General features: G+C 45.6%; 1 protein-coding gene across 1 annotated transcript; it reads right to left on the bottom strand.

Annotated features, from left to right (window-relative positions):
* Window positions 1–13,780: 13,780 nt before the first annotated feature.
* Window positions 13,781–15,833, bottom strand: Sox3 (SRY-box transcription factor 3). Its single transcript, XM_085684513.1, has one exon. It carries the CDS (start codon window positions 15,831–15,833, stop codon window positions 14,499–14,501), a length of 1,335 nt encoding a protein of 444 aa, XP_085540639.1. The 3' UTR covers window positions 13,781–14,498.
* Window positions 15,834–16,100: the final 267 nt, after the last annotated feature.

Below are 16,100 nucleotides of genomic sequence, written 5' to 3'. Positions count from 1 at the left end.
CACAACATGCGGGCCAAGTTTAGTCCCCAGAACCCATGTCAAAAGAAAAAGAAAAAAAGCTGGGAATTGTGCACACTTTGATTCCCAGTGCTGGGAAGTGGGGAAAAGTTGATCACTGGAACTCTCTGGCCAGACAGCCTCTCTTACTAGGCAAGTTCCAGGCCCCTGGGAAAAGCAGTTTCAGAAATGCAAGGTGAATGGATCCTAGGGACCAATATCTGAACTTTTCCTGTGGCTTCCACATGCAGCTGCTCACATGTGCATGCATCCTTGCATCTGTCCATGTATCTATACACATAAACATGCATACACACAACACACACACACACACACACACACACACACACACACACACACACACAAATGAGCAAGACAGAGACACAAAGAAACAGAGACAAAAAAAACCTGGAGAGTGTCATTCTCATTTTCATCTCAACTGCAGACAGGGACTCATATGGAGACAAAGAGGCTTCTCTTTGAACTTCTGTATTTCCTACTTTCAGAGAATGCTAGAATTTCGAATGTAGCAGGACCTAGGGTGTAAATGGTGAGGAAACACTGGTAGTAACCTGAAGAGCCCTTGAGTCTGTGCAAGAAGGTCTGCTAAGCTAGCTAGTTTTGTTTTCTGCTCTGCTGCTGATTAGCAAACGTGGACACATGTTCTCCTTTCTATTCTAAGGTCTTTCAGGTTCTCCTTCATTTAAACTTTAGTGATCTGTATTTTTCTTTCTTTTGATTTTAATTAATCAAATGGCAGATTTAGTCTGGCATGATGGCATATGCCAGTAATTTCAGTACTCAAGAGACTGAGGCAGGAGGACTCCTATGGTTTGAGACCAGCCTGAGTTATATACTGAACTCCAGGCAGGCCTTAACTACAAAGAGAGATTTTGTAAACCCTGTCCTCCAAAGGAAAAAAAAAACAAGAAGGAAAAAGAAAAGAAAATGGCAAACCCGTATCAAGTACCTCATAGATGATATATACCAGTAACAAATTTCTCTAAGTCATACTTCAGATGGCTTGGCACTGACTCTTGCTGTATATCCTTTTCAAATCGATAATCATTTTCTTTTCAGTAAACGTATTGATTTTGCATCAGAACATGCTATTTTATTTCCTAAAAGTATCAGACTTCAGCCAATATTCTCTGCACAAATAGTATTTGTAGATGCCGAAAAGATGGTAGGGTGCCCTGGTTTCTAGAGATGCCTCACTGATTTTTACCCTCACAGGTGCTTCTGTACAACAGATGGACTTCTACATGATTTACCTCACCTTACAATATTACCCTTAACCTCTAAACTTACATTCTACCTCACAATACACAGTCTTGGCAACACAGCATCTAAAAACAATGTAGATCACTTCATCATGCGTCTCTATTCATGACTTATTACAATTAATCAATAAGAATCACAGACACAGGGGAGTCCAGTTTATTTTGGCCTTATTTGGTCACATTCTAATCTTCTAGGACCTTTATCTGAAGGGAACACAAAAGCAGATTCCCCTTTAACACACGTTTTTCCTAGGAATGAACAACCTAAAAGAAACACAAGACTCCCCTGTGCCCAAATAGAACGTTGTCTGCAGTGCTTCTAGTGTGAGGAAGAAGAATCAGAATCAGCTTGTCAGAAGCACTCTTTATAGAGCTGTATCTGAGAGAGGAACCAGAAGGGGCACGCACACTTCGTTACCTTTGAACTTATGGAAGGGCCTAGAACTTGTCTTATTTCAAGGAGTCTGAAGACCATGGAGGAATTGATTATGCTGTCAGAGATGAGTGTATGGTGGTTGAAAAGGAGGCTGGAGAGCTAAAAAGCCAGGTCTAGCTCACGGAGTGCACTGAATAGCACATCAAGGAATTTAAGACTTTATATTTAGGGGCAACACTGCTTGCCAACAAAGGTCTTTTGGCAATGGAGCCTCTTAATCATGTTACTTTTGTAGGACCATCGTTCAGGTCTAAATACAGACAAAGGCCTACAACAAGAAGCCTCTGGAGGCCTAGAGACCAGATAGAATGCTAGTACATGCTCCCTATTTCAATAAAAATAAAGTTTCCTCCAGTGGAGAGACTCGAGGGTGGCCTCCAGTCATCTCTTAGTCCTGATATTTATGCTTTAGATTATTCCTCTCTGCTTAAGTGTGCACTAGGCCAATTGCCTCACTTTGAAGAACAGAACACAGTAAAGGTGCTAGGTTGTCCCATTTGAATTTACAGAAAAGCAATAACATTTGAAGCTGCCATATTGTGAGCAGCTGTTTGAAGAGGTCCAGATAGCGAGTTACTGATGCCTTTGGACAAGAGCCAGCTTATAACCAGACACCTTTGCACCAGCCGCTTGCTTCTGCTGGCAACTGCATCTTCTGAGGCAGGCCCACAGCCATATGAGTGTGGAAGTAGATACTATCCAAGTGAAGCCTTGAGATACCTATAACTCACACCCTGACTGCAGCAAATGAGACCCTGAGCCAGTTAAGCCTAGAGAAACTCGGGGTGTTACTTGCTGTTTTTTATACTGCTAAATTTCTGATAATTTTTCACAATAGTTAATTTAAGTGTTGGAATGGGAATGAAGAACTAAAGGATTTGGGAAATGTCAAGACATTTGGTTGAGATAAGAAAGGAAAGGAGAAGACTAGGTTGATGGTCCTATTTAAGGTGGAAAATAGAATAAGGGTCGTTATTTGGTCAAATTCTAAAAGCTGGTGGAAAATTCAAGTAAATATACTCAGAAGGCAGTTGAGGCCACAGTTCTGAGTCTCAGGAGAATTATATGGAGAAGACATTTGGTAATACCAAAGTAGATGTTGCTCAGAAAATGTGGGAACCGAAGCTGAAATGCTGGAGATCTCAACAGCTAAGATGGTCCTTTCATCAAGGGTGTTATACGGGGGTATTAATATGTATTATATGTAAGCATATACTCTTAAGCAGTTATCTCTTGTTGTAAATACTTTTTCTTTGGCTTTGAGTCTCTAATTAGGTTCCATTTTCACCTCACTGACGACTCCAATTACTGAATCCTTAGTGTCTGCAATAGATTTAGCTGAGCCCTCTCCAAATAGGAGATACGTTTTCATTGATAAGACCCCGAGTAAATCTGCCACACTGCTTGTAATTACTAGCAACATCACTAGAGCTCATGGTGTTTACACACTCAACCTAATTTAGCCCTTGCAAAGAAATCATATTACATGACATAGCAAGAGAGTTTGTGAGCAGAAGAAATGCAGGACACAGAGAGTTCAGAAGATGCTAAGTTGACCCAGGGCTATTTGTCATGGTTTGTTGGCGGTGAGTGTGTTCCTAGCTAACCTGCAGAATGTAAAACAGAGCCTGTAGACAGACTGAAAGACAGCTCTATCAGTTCTGCTGGAGGTGTTGACACTATTATCCTACCCAGGGTGTGAGCACAGATGCTTGTTACTATTCCAATTTGGCTGAGCTGCTTGAAGCCTTTGACATTACAGATATCCTGTTTCTACACATAGAGACTTATAGAGGAATCTTAAGTTCAGGGTCTTTTCAGAATAGAGTGAATAGTCAATGTTCCAAACTATGAATTTGTAAATAGCAAATGGTATTTCAATGGAGAAATTAGGAAAAAAAATGTGGAATTAGTTTTGATTGAGCACTATCGTAGATGGATTTAGTTTATAGGAACTTATCAAGTTACATTAAGTATAAAGAGAAGAGTTGATTTGAGCAAAAACAATCTGTGTATGAATGTGATTGTATGTAAAAATACACTACCAAGTTAAAGTTATACTCCTTTCACTTTAAAAGCTTAAGCAGTTAGACTGCTCTTCTTGTATTATCTCCTTGAATGCCACTTCCATCCCTTCACCCCTCCATCCCTATACACTCTGGCTTGTCCCTTATGCCTTGTCCAGACTCCCCACCTCTGACCAGGGAGAAGCAAGATTCACACCTCTTGTTGTTACCACCTCCTATTCTTACCGCTACTGTCCTTAATCAAGGCTTTCTGTTATGCCTGGTATCAAATCAAACAGCCTCTTGGCTAATCTCTCAGACTCCAGTCTCTTCCTGCTCCAATTTGTTCTTCACACCACAGTCAGCTTGATCTTTACAAAGCACTGACCAAAATCTTTTCAAGCTTCCCACGGAAAACAGGATCGAACCACAACCCCTTGGCATAGTGTTTGTCCAAAGCAAATGAGTGTGCTCTTCCCCCTCTCTCTCTAGCTACATTTCCCATAATCTCTCTCTCTTCTTCTGCAGCTACGGTTCTTGACCATAACAAGTTCCTCAGCTTCAAGATCTATAGCTGTCTTTCAAGTAATTATCCATCTTCTAAGCATGTCTTCCACCTACTCTTCCATATAAGAAGTCTGCATAAAGTACAAGGCTCCATTGAAATAACCTCCTCTTCAGGATGGCACTTGTTGGACTAACTCACCAGGAATGGAAGTACTATGAAGTATTTGCAATTCATTCTTCCTCAAGACCAAATCACCTGTTGACCTTCTTTCTCTAATCTGAAATTATGAGTTCCACAGTTTCCTAGTGTCCCTGGAGCCTTGCACATTTCTTGCTGCAGAGAATGTATTAGTAATCGCTATGGGGCTTTTCCTCTCAGCTCATTAGTCCCACTCTTCTTCCCAGGAGTGCTTTCCCTTTCTTGATATTTCTAATTCTAAAATAAATAAAAGAAAAACTTTATGAAATAAATAAGTCATGGACTTTAGATTACCCTTTAACTTTTTTAAGCAGATATGTTAGTTAGTTATATTTAATGTAAGTCAGGAAAGACAGTTGTTCCTATTAGATTAAAACTTTAAAATTTATTTGTATAAATCTTTTTTATTTTTTTAAAAAAGAAAACAAACCATTCCCTTTCACTTCACACACCAATCCCAGTTCCCACTCTCTCCCCTCCTCCCACTTCCTCCACCCTTCCACCCAACCCCCATCCACTCCTCAGAAAGGGCAAGGCCTCCCCCACCATTTCCAGGCTAAGCAAGGCATCCATCCAAAGAGAATGGGCTCCCCAAAAGACAATACAAGCAGCAGGGACTAATCCTGGTGCCACTGCTAGTGGCCCCACAGTCTGCCCCAGCCACACAACTGTCATCCACTTCAGAGGGTCCAGCTTGGTCCCTCACTGGCTCTTTCCCTGTCTGGCTTGAGTTGGTGAGCTCCCAATTAGCTCAGGCAAACTGTTTAAGGGGTGTCCCCATCATGATATTGACCTCTTTGTTCATATTCCCATTCCTCCCACTTTTCAACTGGACCTCAGGACCAGTGCTCCACTGCGGGTCTCTGCCTCTGTTTCAGTCATTCCAGTTGTTGGATGAAGGTTCTATGGTGACATTTAAAATAATCATCAATCTGACTACAGGGCAAGGCCAGTTCAGGCATCCTCTCCACCATTGCTTAGAGGCTTAGCTGGGGTCATCCCTGTGGATTCCTGGGAACCTCTCCAGTGCCAGATTTCTTGCTAGCCTCATAATGGCTCCCTCAATCAATACATTTATTTACTTGTTCTTAGTCTCTGTCCTTCCCCCATCTCGACCATCCAGTTCTTCTATTTCTCCTCGTCCCTCCCCTTCTTCCCTCCTCCTCCCCTTATGCTTTCCCTTCTCCTTCCACCCCCACGTTTCCAATTTTCTCAGGAGATCTTGTCTATTTCCCCTTCCCTTTGGGGAATCTATGTATGTTTTTCTTAGGGTTCTCCTTGTTACTTAGCTTCCCTGGGGTCATGGACTATAGACTCCTAATCCTTTGCTTTATAGTTAGTATTCACCTATGAGTGGGTGCATAGTATGCTCATCTTTCTGAGTCTGGGTTACCTCACTCAGGACAGTTTCTTCTAGTTTCATCCATTTGCATGCAAATTTCAAGATGTTATTGTTTTTTTTCCCCCAGTGAGTAGTACACCATTGTGTATATGTACCACATTTTCTTTTCTTTATCCATTCTTTGGTTTCAGGGGCATCTAGGTTGCTTCCAGGTTCTAGCTATTACAAATAATGTTGCTATAAACATAGTTGAACAAATGTCCTTATAGTATGGTTGAGCATCCTTTGGATATATGCCCAAGAGTGGTATTGCTGGATCCTGAGGTAGGTTGATTTTCAATTTTCTGGGAAACTGCCATACTGTTTTCCATAGTGGTTGGACAAGTTTGCATTCTCACCAGCAATGGAGGAGTGTTCCCCTTACTCCACATCCTCTCCAGCATAAGCTATCATTAGTGGTTTTGATCTTAGCCATTCTGACAGCCATAAGATGGTATCTCAGAGTCATTTTGATTTGCATTTCCTTGATGGTTAAGGATGTTGTACATTTCCTTAAGTGCTTTTCAGTCATTTGAAATTATTCTGTTGAGAATTCTCCGTTTAGATCTATACCCCAGTTTTTAATTGGATTATTTGATATTTCAATGTCTAATTTCTTGAGTTCTTCATACTCCCAAAGTCCTTGGACTGAGCTTATGGCTCAGTGGTAGAGCACTTGCCTTGCTTTATGAAGTCCAAGTTTAAAACTTGTGAGACCTCAAAAAAATTGATAATTTCATACTTAAGTAAATATTAAATGTTTTGAATACTGTTTAATAAGCACTATGCATATTTATTTTTGCTCACTGGGGCTTGCAAAGTCCACATATACAAAAGGATATTGCAAACACTCTACCACTGAGCTGTGCCCACTGTCTCATTATTTTCCCTTTAGCAGCATCTTGTTTTTTTTTTTTTTAATGAGAATGTCCTTTAATACAGTGCATTCACTTTTAAAATGTGTTTTGAGAAGAGTTGCCACCTAGTTTATGTCTTTAATCCCAGCACTTGGGATACAGACAATCTCTGTGAGTTCAAGACTTACATAGTGAGTTTCAGGATAGCTAGAGCTACATAGTGTCACCCTGCTTGGGGAAAAATTGGTGTTTTACCCAGGATTAGCCTGGAATTATGAATTTTGGGGAGGAAGACAACAGAAGTGCAGTTCTCAATGTTCAGGAGATTGGATAAAGGGCATATATTATCTATCAATAATTGATATTGACTTTGATAGTGTGGTGGAGGTCATGTTTGTTAGACTTTTTACTACTCTGTTATGTAATCTCCCTTCCCTTTACTTTATTCTTTGAAAAGTAGTCAGCAGGAAGTTGAACTTCAGAAGTAGGAATTTATGCTTCACCTCCCTGAGGCCAGCCCAGTGATATACATTATTTGGAATTGTTCTGCCCCAACTGTTCTCTTCTCCTTACCTGTTTATTAAGTTATTTCAATGTCCATCAGTATAGGCACCTGGAAAGTTTTATACTTTGGATTATAGTTCGGTATTATTTTAATTATGTATTATTGTTCAAATGGTTCCATCGTTGGTCATTAGGAGCTACTTTAATTGATTTCTCTTTTCCTCTGACTCTAGCACTCCATTTGTTGTTTCCAATTCTTTGTCCCTCTCCCTCCCGCATTTCACCCCCACCCTCCCTCACCCCCACAGTAAGCTTTCTTGTCAGACTAGCTTTGAATCAGCAGCCCCCAAATAATGACTCAGAGACTTATTAATTACAAAAGTTTGGCCTTTAGTTTAGGCTTGTTCTCAATTAGATCTTATAACTTAAATTATCCCATTTCTATTAATCTACATTTTGTCATGTGGCTTTTTACCTATCCTTCATTCTGTATATCTGACTCCCTCTGCGTCTTGTTTGCACGACTAGATTCTTCCTCCTCTTTCTCTTCCTGGAAATCTTGCCTATAATTCCTGCCTAGCTATTGACTGTTCAACTTTTTATTACTCCAACCACAACACATTTTAACACAATGTACAAATATCCCACAACATCTCTTCCTCAAAACTAAACTTGATTTATCTCCTAATCAACAAATAAATATGTCTTTTGTTTACCCCATTGGGGCAATGTTAATAATACTGATAGAATATAGTATATACATTTTATATGGACATATGCATTTCCTTTCCCTGACTTTTCCTAGGTGTGGAATTACTGACTGCTATATGATGTTTGGTCAACTGCTGGAGGAACTGCCAGACTGTTTCCAAAGGTGTTTTTATTTTCACTTTCATCAGTACTATATAAGGGTTACGATTTCTCCACAACCTTAGCAACACTTGTGTTGTCAATTTTTAAACTATTTCTATAACCATTGCATGTGAAGTGGTATTTCCTCATTTTTGCATTTCCCTACTAACTAATGGTGTCTGTTCCTGTTCATTTGTACATTCTCTTTAAAAGAAAAGAAAAAGAAAAACCAAGCCTATTCAAATTCTTTGCCTATTTAAAAGCAGTTGTTTTATTATTGTTGAGTTTTAGGCATCTGTACATGATCTGAATCTAAATCCCGAAACAGATGCATCACCTGCACATACTGTCTTTCATTCTTTGGGTTGGCTTCCTTTGCACTTTTCTGATGGTTTCCTCTGAAACAATCAAACAAAACAAACAAACAAAACACCTTCTATTTTTAGTTTTATAAAGTCTAATGAATCTGCTTTAAGATATTTATTTATTTTGCATATGTGTGTGGTGGAGTGCATGCATGCCATCATGCATGTATGGCGGTCAGAGGATTTTTTAGAGTCCATTTGCTCCTTACACCATAAGACTCTTTGGGATTAAACTCAGGTCATTAGGCTTGGTGGCAAGCACCTTTACCCACTGAGCCATCTTGCCAGCCCTAATTATTATTTTTCTTTTGTATTTATGTTTTTGGTGCCATGTGAGGATTTTCCTTTTCATTTAATGTGAAGTTTTATTTTTCATCTTTCCATCCCAGTCACAGGCCTCAGCACGAGAAACTTTATGACAGACCTTAAAAGTATTGGCTCTCACCAGTGGCACACGCCTTTCATCCGGCACATGGGAGGCAAAGTCAGATGGGTCTCTGAGTTTGAGGCCAGTCTGGTCTGCATAGCAAGTTCCAGGACAGCCAGGGCTACACAGAGAAACCCTATATATATGACCATCTCCTTTCAGAAGTGTCAGCAAATATGCAAACATTCCTGGGAAGTGCAATAACAGCCAACTTACAATACATAATGGCTGTATGCCTGGTACTGCTCAGCTCCTGAAGCTTTGATCCATGAAGAAACTGCTGAATTTCTCTTCTTCTCTTTGTCTTCGGCCTTCCTTTTATTTTATTTTATTTTTTGGTTTTGGTTTTTCCAGACAGGGTTTCTCTATATAACCCTGGCTGGCCTTGAACTCCTGATCTTCTGCCACTACCTCTCATGTGCAGGGATTACAGGTGTACACCAGTATGTCCATCACGTTGAACACCTTACAGTGATACTGTGGCTTCAAGCCTGCATGACAGCCATTTCTTAAATATGCAGTAAACACTTCATATATATTCTTGAGAGCCTACAACAGGAAAGGTATCATTCTGTGCATCGCAAACTATACACAGTCTTTGCAATCATGGAACTTACACAACAGGAGGGAGCCATCAGACCGAATCACACAAATATTCAGTGATCACACACACAGTGCTTAGGAGAGGCAGTGAGTACTGGGAGAGCTCACAACAAGAAACTGATGCACATTTAAGATGTAGGTATCATGGAAGGCATCCCAGAAGAAGTAATGCTTGAACTAAGATTTTTTTTTTTTGTTCGGAAGGAAGAGCTTAAGAAAGATATTCCAAGCAAAGGGGAAAACAGCAAGCTCAAAAGCCCTGAGGTGAAAAGGAGAACATAATTTTTGGTAGTAGGTTTTATTAATTGTAAGGTAATCTGCACTTGACTTGAAGGAATAAAAGAAACTAGGTCAAGGCAAAACATAAAATATGTGCTGCATCTAACAAGTATTTCAGAATTGTGTTTTAGAAATGACATCACTAGGAATCACAATTTGTTTATTTGGCAAACATTTCTCAACGGAGTCCTGCCTACTGGGAGAAAGGGGCCAGCAGAAATACAAGGAGTGAAGCTTGGAAACTGGATAGAAACTACAGCAAAACTTTGGGGTAGTTAGGATTTTTTCCCCTAAAAGCTCTCCACTGGAAGGCACCAGAAAATGATTTGAGAAAGGAAATGCCATAATAGGATTTATGTGCATAAGCTATGGCACAGAGTGGAAGCCCAGAGAACGGGTAGGAGGAGGCCATGCAGTGAGGAGGTGGGATGGATGAAGATGGTGGCAGTGGGAAGAAAAGACACAACATATTCCATTCTGTTGCTACCTGTTGCTCACCTAGTCTCTTAACCCCCTAACTAGGATCCCATTCCTGGGCTTGCTCTCGCCCTTCCCAAGAGGACAGCAAAAGCTGCTGGAGCACCTGTGATCATGGATCTTGGGGCACCTCGGTGGCCCCAGCTCCTTAAAATCCCAGGCTGTTAGGCATGACTCCAAAGGAGGTCTTTTTCTCCAGTGAGTGAGTTTGAAGAATGATGAGCCACTCACTAATCTGCTTCTGCTCCAGCTTTCTTCCGAGGGACCAGGCAGGGGGTTGCTCTGGTGTGCTCCTCCTGCCTCTGTTAACTGCAGTCTCAGCTGTTGAGAAAAGCTAGAGGATTACTCCTCCTGGGGCTCCCTGCCCCCCTCCTATCCCCCAAAACAGCTGAAGGAAAGGCTTGAACGTTCTTACACAAAGAGGCACATTTCGGTATTCATGGTGGGGAAGGCATATATTTTAAAACTGCCTTTTCTGGTGATAACAGAAATGCAATCATATTAGAGAAAAATGGAAAGCTGAAGGAAGACTCGCCAGCATGCATACGACCACGCTGAACTTTTTTGCTTGTTTTCTGTCATAGATACTTATTTTTGAATAGTCAAGGTCCCACATGCTAATTAAGAGTTCTGGCATCTTGTTCTCTTCCCTTGGTATTAGGATGACTTTCTGTGTTACTGAAGTCACTCCATAAATGATTCTGATAAGTACACAGCAGCCATTATTTAAAAAACAACCTTATTTTATTTGCTCTTTCCTGCTTCCTGAACATTCAAGGTTGTTATAGCATATAGCAGTATAAGAGCAGCTATGACAGACAAGGTTGTTATAGCATATAGCAGTATAAGAGCAGCTATGACAGACAAGGTTGTTATAGCATATAGCAGTATAAGAGCAGCTATGACAGACAAGGTTGTTATAGCATATAGCAGTATAAGAGCAGCTATGACAGACAAGGTTGTTTATCAATCTTTGCCTGCACTTTGAACATCCAGCCCCATCCCTGTGGACTTCTAGGCGGGGAATGAATAAGGGAAATTCTATAGTCACAGGACAGGAAAGCAAATCTCTAGCACAGTAATTTCCACCAAATGTAGCTATGGTCCTGGCAGGGAAACTAGAAGACTTTGGACTCCTGTGTTTTGCTCTGTAAGGACCTGTCTCCTTCCTTACCACTGCGGCAAGCAGTGCCTACTAAGTGTCTCCAAGTCAGGAAATACCTCTTTTCTCCAGACATCTTACTGGATTATGGGCTGTAGAGGCGGCCGGGGCTGTGAGTTCCTTGGCTTCTAACTTCCTTTTGTGGCAGATAGGCAGAGCAAGGGGAATCCTTCCCCAGGGTCTGAGAATCTGCTTGCACAGGGCTGTATTTGGAACCAGCGAGGCAACCTTGAGCACTGTCATTTCCCCTTTTGGTGACAAAGCCAGCCAGGAGAAGGCAGCAGGGATTGGAGGCATATTTTGAGTTTGTTGCTGTTTTAGGGGCAGAGCCCTCCCTTTAAATTAAACCTTATCAGAACCTCAACTCTAAAAACAGAAGGAGCAGTTACCCTGGTGAGCAGTGTGGGAAGGACAGTTTCTGGTGTGAAATTCTGGGTAGAGAACGGCAGCTTCATTTTAGTTCAGTCTAGTTCTCGTTCCTATCGCTGAAGTTTAAAAACATTATCTTTCATTTGTATTCAAATCCTCCAAATGTGCTGATCGATGAAATCTTTTCTCTTCTTAAAGGCAATTTGGAAATCAGACAAAGTGGAGCACAAAGCCACGGGTGCTTAGAGAGAGAGTGAGCAGTACGTGCGACACGCTGAAAGGGTGACCCTGGCACTTCTAAGAAGGCAGCAGCACAATGAGCTCTCCCAAAGAAGCGCTGTCAGGGTTTATTCCCCCCCCCCCCGCTACCGCCCCCTCAGTGTGGGGGAAGCATTGCTTGTTCGTACCCCATCCTTTCCTGGAATCGTTTCAGACCAAAATTTAGAGTAACCTTAGGCAGATGTTTTCTAAGGCCAGAGACTGAAAGATTGGAATAGGGTTGTGGGTCTGACAAGTTTCCCACTGGGACGTTGGTGGTGGGGGGAGGCTTGCCCACCAAGCAGCCTGTGGCTTTGCTCCAATCACTGCAGGAAAGAGTGGAAGCTCGCATCGGTCAAGAGGGGATTGAGGTCTATGGCTTTAGGGTGAGGAGAGGAGGTAAGAGGCCCAGCCTGAACTCAGCAGGCCCAGGAAGAGCCCTGCAAGGAGAGCAATGGGACTGCTTCTGTAAATCAACGCTGGCCCCATCCCACCCCATGCTGGACAGTGGGGGGATGGGGGTGCGGGGGGTGGGGAGGACTGTGCAAACGTCTTCGGAGGAGGGTTGGTGCTGCCTTCCCAGGGAGATCCGACCTTTCTTGGAGAGGCGGGGTGGCTTTAGTCTCCTGGAGCTGCAGTGATGTGTAAAAAGCGGGCACGACCCCCGAAGCCTCAGAACCCCCCCCCCCCGCTCCTCCCCCTGAGGCCCGCCCAGACCCGCAGGTGAATGGCTAGTCCACACAAAGGAAGCCGGCTGGAAACGTGGAATTCGGACCAATTTACAGAGGACTCTGTCGCCTAGGGTCCCAACAGACCGCAAGCAAAGAAACCTGTGGTCAGGAGTGGATGAGGATAAAACCAGTGCACCAGGCCAAGCTTATTGGAAAAGCCGAGTTTAGTTATTCTGGGATAGCGAGGTAACAGGATTAAAGGGATTAAGGAAATCACCTCAAACAGCTGAGGAGGGGGTAAAAAAACACGGATTCTATTTGTTTTCTTCCTAGGCCCCAAACAGATACGCTGGGGCTCGAAGCGAAAGGAAGGACCCTTGGGGGAGTACAATGGAATGGTCAGTGGTTATGGGCTGGAGGAAAGGGAATAAAAAACAAGCTCTGGGCTCAAGATGAGAGGGAGCCTTTGAGAAAACAAATAAGCAAACTGCTTTGACAAGTTAAAAGCGAGCCTTGGGAGGAGCTCTAAAACTCTTTTGCACATCTGCAGTGTAACTTTTAAAACAAAATCTTCCAGTGTTGAATGTTCACACCTCCGCTTCAGCTACCACGGTGAAAATATTGATATCCTGACGGGAACGCCTGTAACCATTTATTTTTAAATACGATCACTGAGATTTCTGAAGGGCTTTCGTTTTGTAAATATTTCAACTCAGCTCAAGTATCTTCCCGCCCCAGTGCACAGAAGTAAGTGCCCCGCTTTTGGTAAGTTTCCGCGGCTGCAGGTGTCTGCTTCCCACCCGCATGGCTGCGGAAGCAGACGGTCAATGCTCACCACCGCAATCAACAAGTGTGCGGCTGTGCGCGGGGGGTGTGCGGCTCAGGTAGTGTGGGCCACCTCCGGGTAGGCGCTTCCAGAAGACAAACCTTTCCCTCCACTTGAGACTGTTTCTCCTTTGAGAGTACTGGGAGCTGTTGTGGGTTGGACCTCTAATAGTTTAAAAGAAACCATTTCAGGTCATGCTCGCCCCCCTCGTGCCCTACTCAGTCCCAGGTCTGCAAACTGAGTTCTAAAACTAGGTGTTGGTCTTCCTCCCAACCCGCACTTAAAATTCAGGGCCCGCAAAATTATCAGGACTCCAGCATGTTGGTTATAAAATTTATTGATCTCTCATTTAGCAATTAAGAGTAAAATCTTGAAAAAACCCGGAACAAAATAACCCCCTCCCCGCTACCCAAACGAAAGAACACATTAGCATGACGAAATAGCAAACATATCACTGCAAGAAATCACAAACTCAACAGCCTAAATGCGCACTGGACAGAAGCTGTCCCGCGGCCAGGGGCGGCAAGGCGGGAAACACACGCACACCTGGCTATAAATTAACATTGGCTTTAGCTGTCGCACCAGTTGGTGCGGCCAGCCCCCCAAAAACCAGAGGAAAGCAGAAGCAATACGACCGGGGGGGTGGAGGCATTGCAGTTCGTGGGTCAATCTCACTCACTCCTCGATTAATAGCAAACTAACAAGACAACATTTTCAAATGCAACAGAAGAACCTAGGAACCCGGGAAGAGGAGAAAGGGGCTGCATTTTCTTCGCAAACATCACAGCGGTTCCCAGCCTACAAAGGGGGGAGGGAGAGGCAGCGGTCAGAAGCCCGCGGCTCTAGAAAGTCCCATTTCCGCCGTTCCTGACTTCTTTTTGCTTTTGTACAAAACCCGACAGCTACAGCAAAACTTTCGGTTCTCCTCATCTTCGGTACAAGGCAACAGTCCCAGGCAAGCAAAGCTAAACAACAAGGCGTCCCAACTTGGGGGTGTGGGGCAGGGTGGGGGCGAAGAGCTAGGAGCGCAGGCAGGAGCTCAGATGTGGGTCAGCGGCACGGTTCCATTGACCGCAGTCCCGGCGCCCTGGTAGTGCTGGTGTACGCCGTGCAGTCGGCCGCCCGGCAGCGGAGAGGCGGCGTCAGCCGCATCCCCGCCAGGTGGCAGGTACATGCTGATCATGTCGCGCAGGTCGCCAAGGCACGCGCGCTGCGAGTGCGAAGCGATGGCTGGCGGCGGCGAGCTGGGCTCCGACTTCACCACGGAGCCCATGGGGCCCAGGCTCATGGCGGCAGCAGCTGCGGCCGCGGCGGCGGCGGTGGCGGGCTGTTGCCCGTAGGCGGCGGCGGCCGCTGCGGCGGCCGAAGGCGCCATGCCCCCATAGCCCGAGGCGGCTGCCGCGGCGGCCGCGGCGTTCATGTAGCTCTGGGCGCCGGGTGGCATCATGGGGCTGTACTGCAGGCCAGCCATGTCGTAGCGGTGCATCTGCGGTAGCGCGGGCGGCGGCGGCGGGCTGCTCATGCTCGGGGGCTGCGCGTAGCCTAGTTGCTCCTGCACCAGCGAGTACGCGCCGTTGGCCCAGCCGTTCACGTGCGAGTACGTGTCCAGGCGCTGGCCCACGCCCACTGGGCTGCTGGCGGCCGCGGCGGCGGCTGCGGCGGCCGCGGCGGCGGCAGCGCCCGGGGGCAGGAGGCCGCCGGGCAGGGAGTACTTGTCCTTCTTGAGCAGCGTCTTGGTCTTGCGGCGCGGCCGGTACTTGTAGTCCGGGTACTCCTTCATGTGCACTGCACGCAGTCGCTTGGCCTCGTCGATGAACGGTCGCTTCTCGGCGTCGGTCAGCAGTTTCCAGTCGGCGCCCAAGCGCTTGCTGATTTCGGAGTTGTGCATCTTGGGGTTCTCCAGGGCCATCTTGCGCCGCTGCCCGCGGGACCATACCATGAAAGCGTTCATGGGCCGCTTTACGCGATCCTGGTCGCTGCCGCCGCCGCCGCCGCCGCCGTTCGCGCCACCGCTGCCTGCGTTCGCGCCGCTGGCTGGGTTCGCGCTACTCTTGCCTGCACCGCCTGGGGCTGCGGGGCCGCCGGTGGCCGCTGTTGGGGTGGGCGGCCCTACGGGGTTCTTGAGTTCGGTCTCCAGCAGGCTGTACATTGCCGGGGCGGGAAGAAGGTGCGCCAGCGTGGCGGGAGGAGAAGGCGCTCCAGGGGCTGGAGCGGCCACGGTGAAAAGCCCGGGGGACTCCGTCGGAGTGGCGTTTGGGGGCCGGTGGGCCGGAGGGTCGGGCGGGAAGGGCAGGCTTGCGGAAGTGCTCCGCGCGAAGTCGGCGGGAACGCGCGGGCTTCTCTCACCTGATGCGTTCTCTCGAGCTGGTCGCATTCGCAGCCTGCCCGGGAAGCTGGCCCGGCCTCTTTATATACCTGCTCATATCCGGGAGGGTTGGGGCTCGGTCCGCCCCTCACCACCCGTGGGCCCCGTGATTGACAGGCTCGCCGTGATGAGCCCTAGCCAATCAACACCGAGCCCCCTACGGCCCAGCTTGGAGGAAAAAAAAAGTTCGGGGAGCCCTTTAGTTCACCCTCCAGACCCCTCTTGGGTCGAATGACGTGATGAGAGTTATTCAGGAGGCGGGAGTCCCTGAGACCC

The sequence above is a fragment of the Myodes glareolus genome, chromosome X (genome assembly GCF_982192425.1).
Source record: "Myodes glareolus chromosome X, mMyoGla1.1, whole genome shotgun sequence".
Classification (NCBI taxonomy): domain Eukaryota; kingdom Metazoa; phylum Chordata; class Mammalia; order Rodentia; family Cricetidae; genus Myodes; species Myodes glareolus.
Note: the sequence above shows the minus strand (reverse complement) of the source record. Positions and strands in the feature narration are given on the sequence as shown.

Excerpts from the sequence above, each read along its gene's own strand:
- Sox3 (XM_085684513.1), bottom strand. The coding sequence starts at position 15,833 with ATGCGACCAGCTCGAGAGAACGCATCAGGTGAGAGAAGCCCGCGCGTT.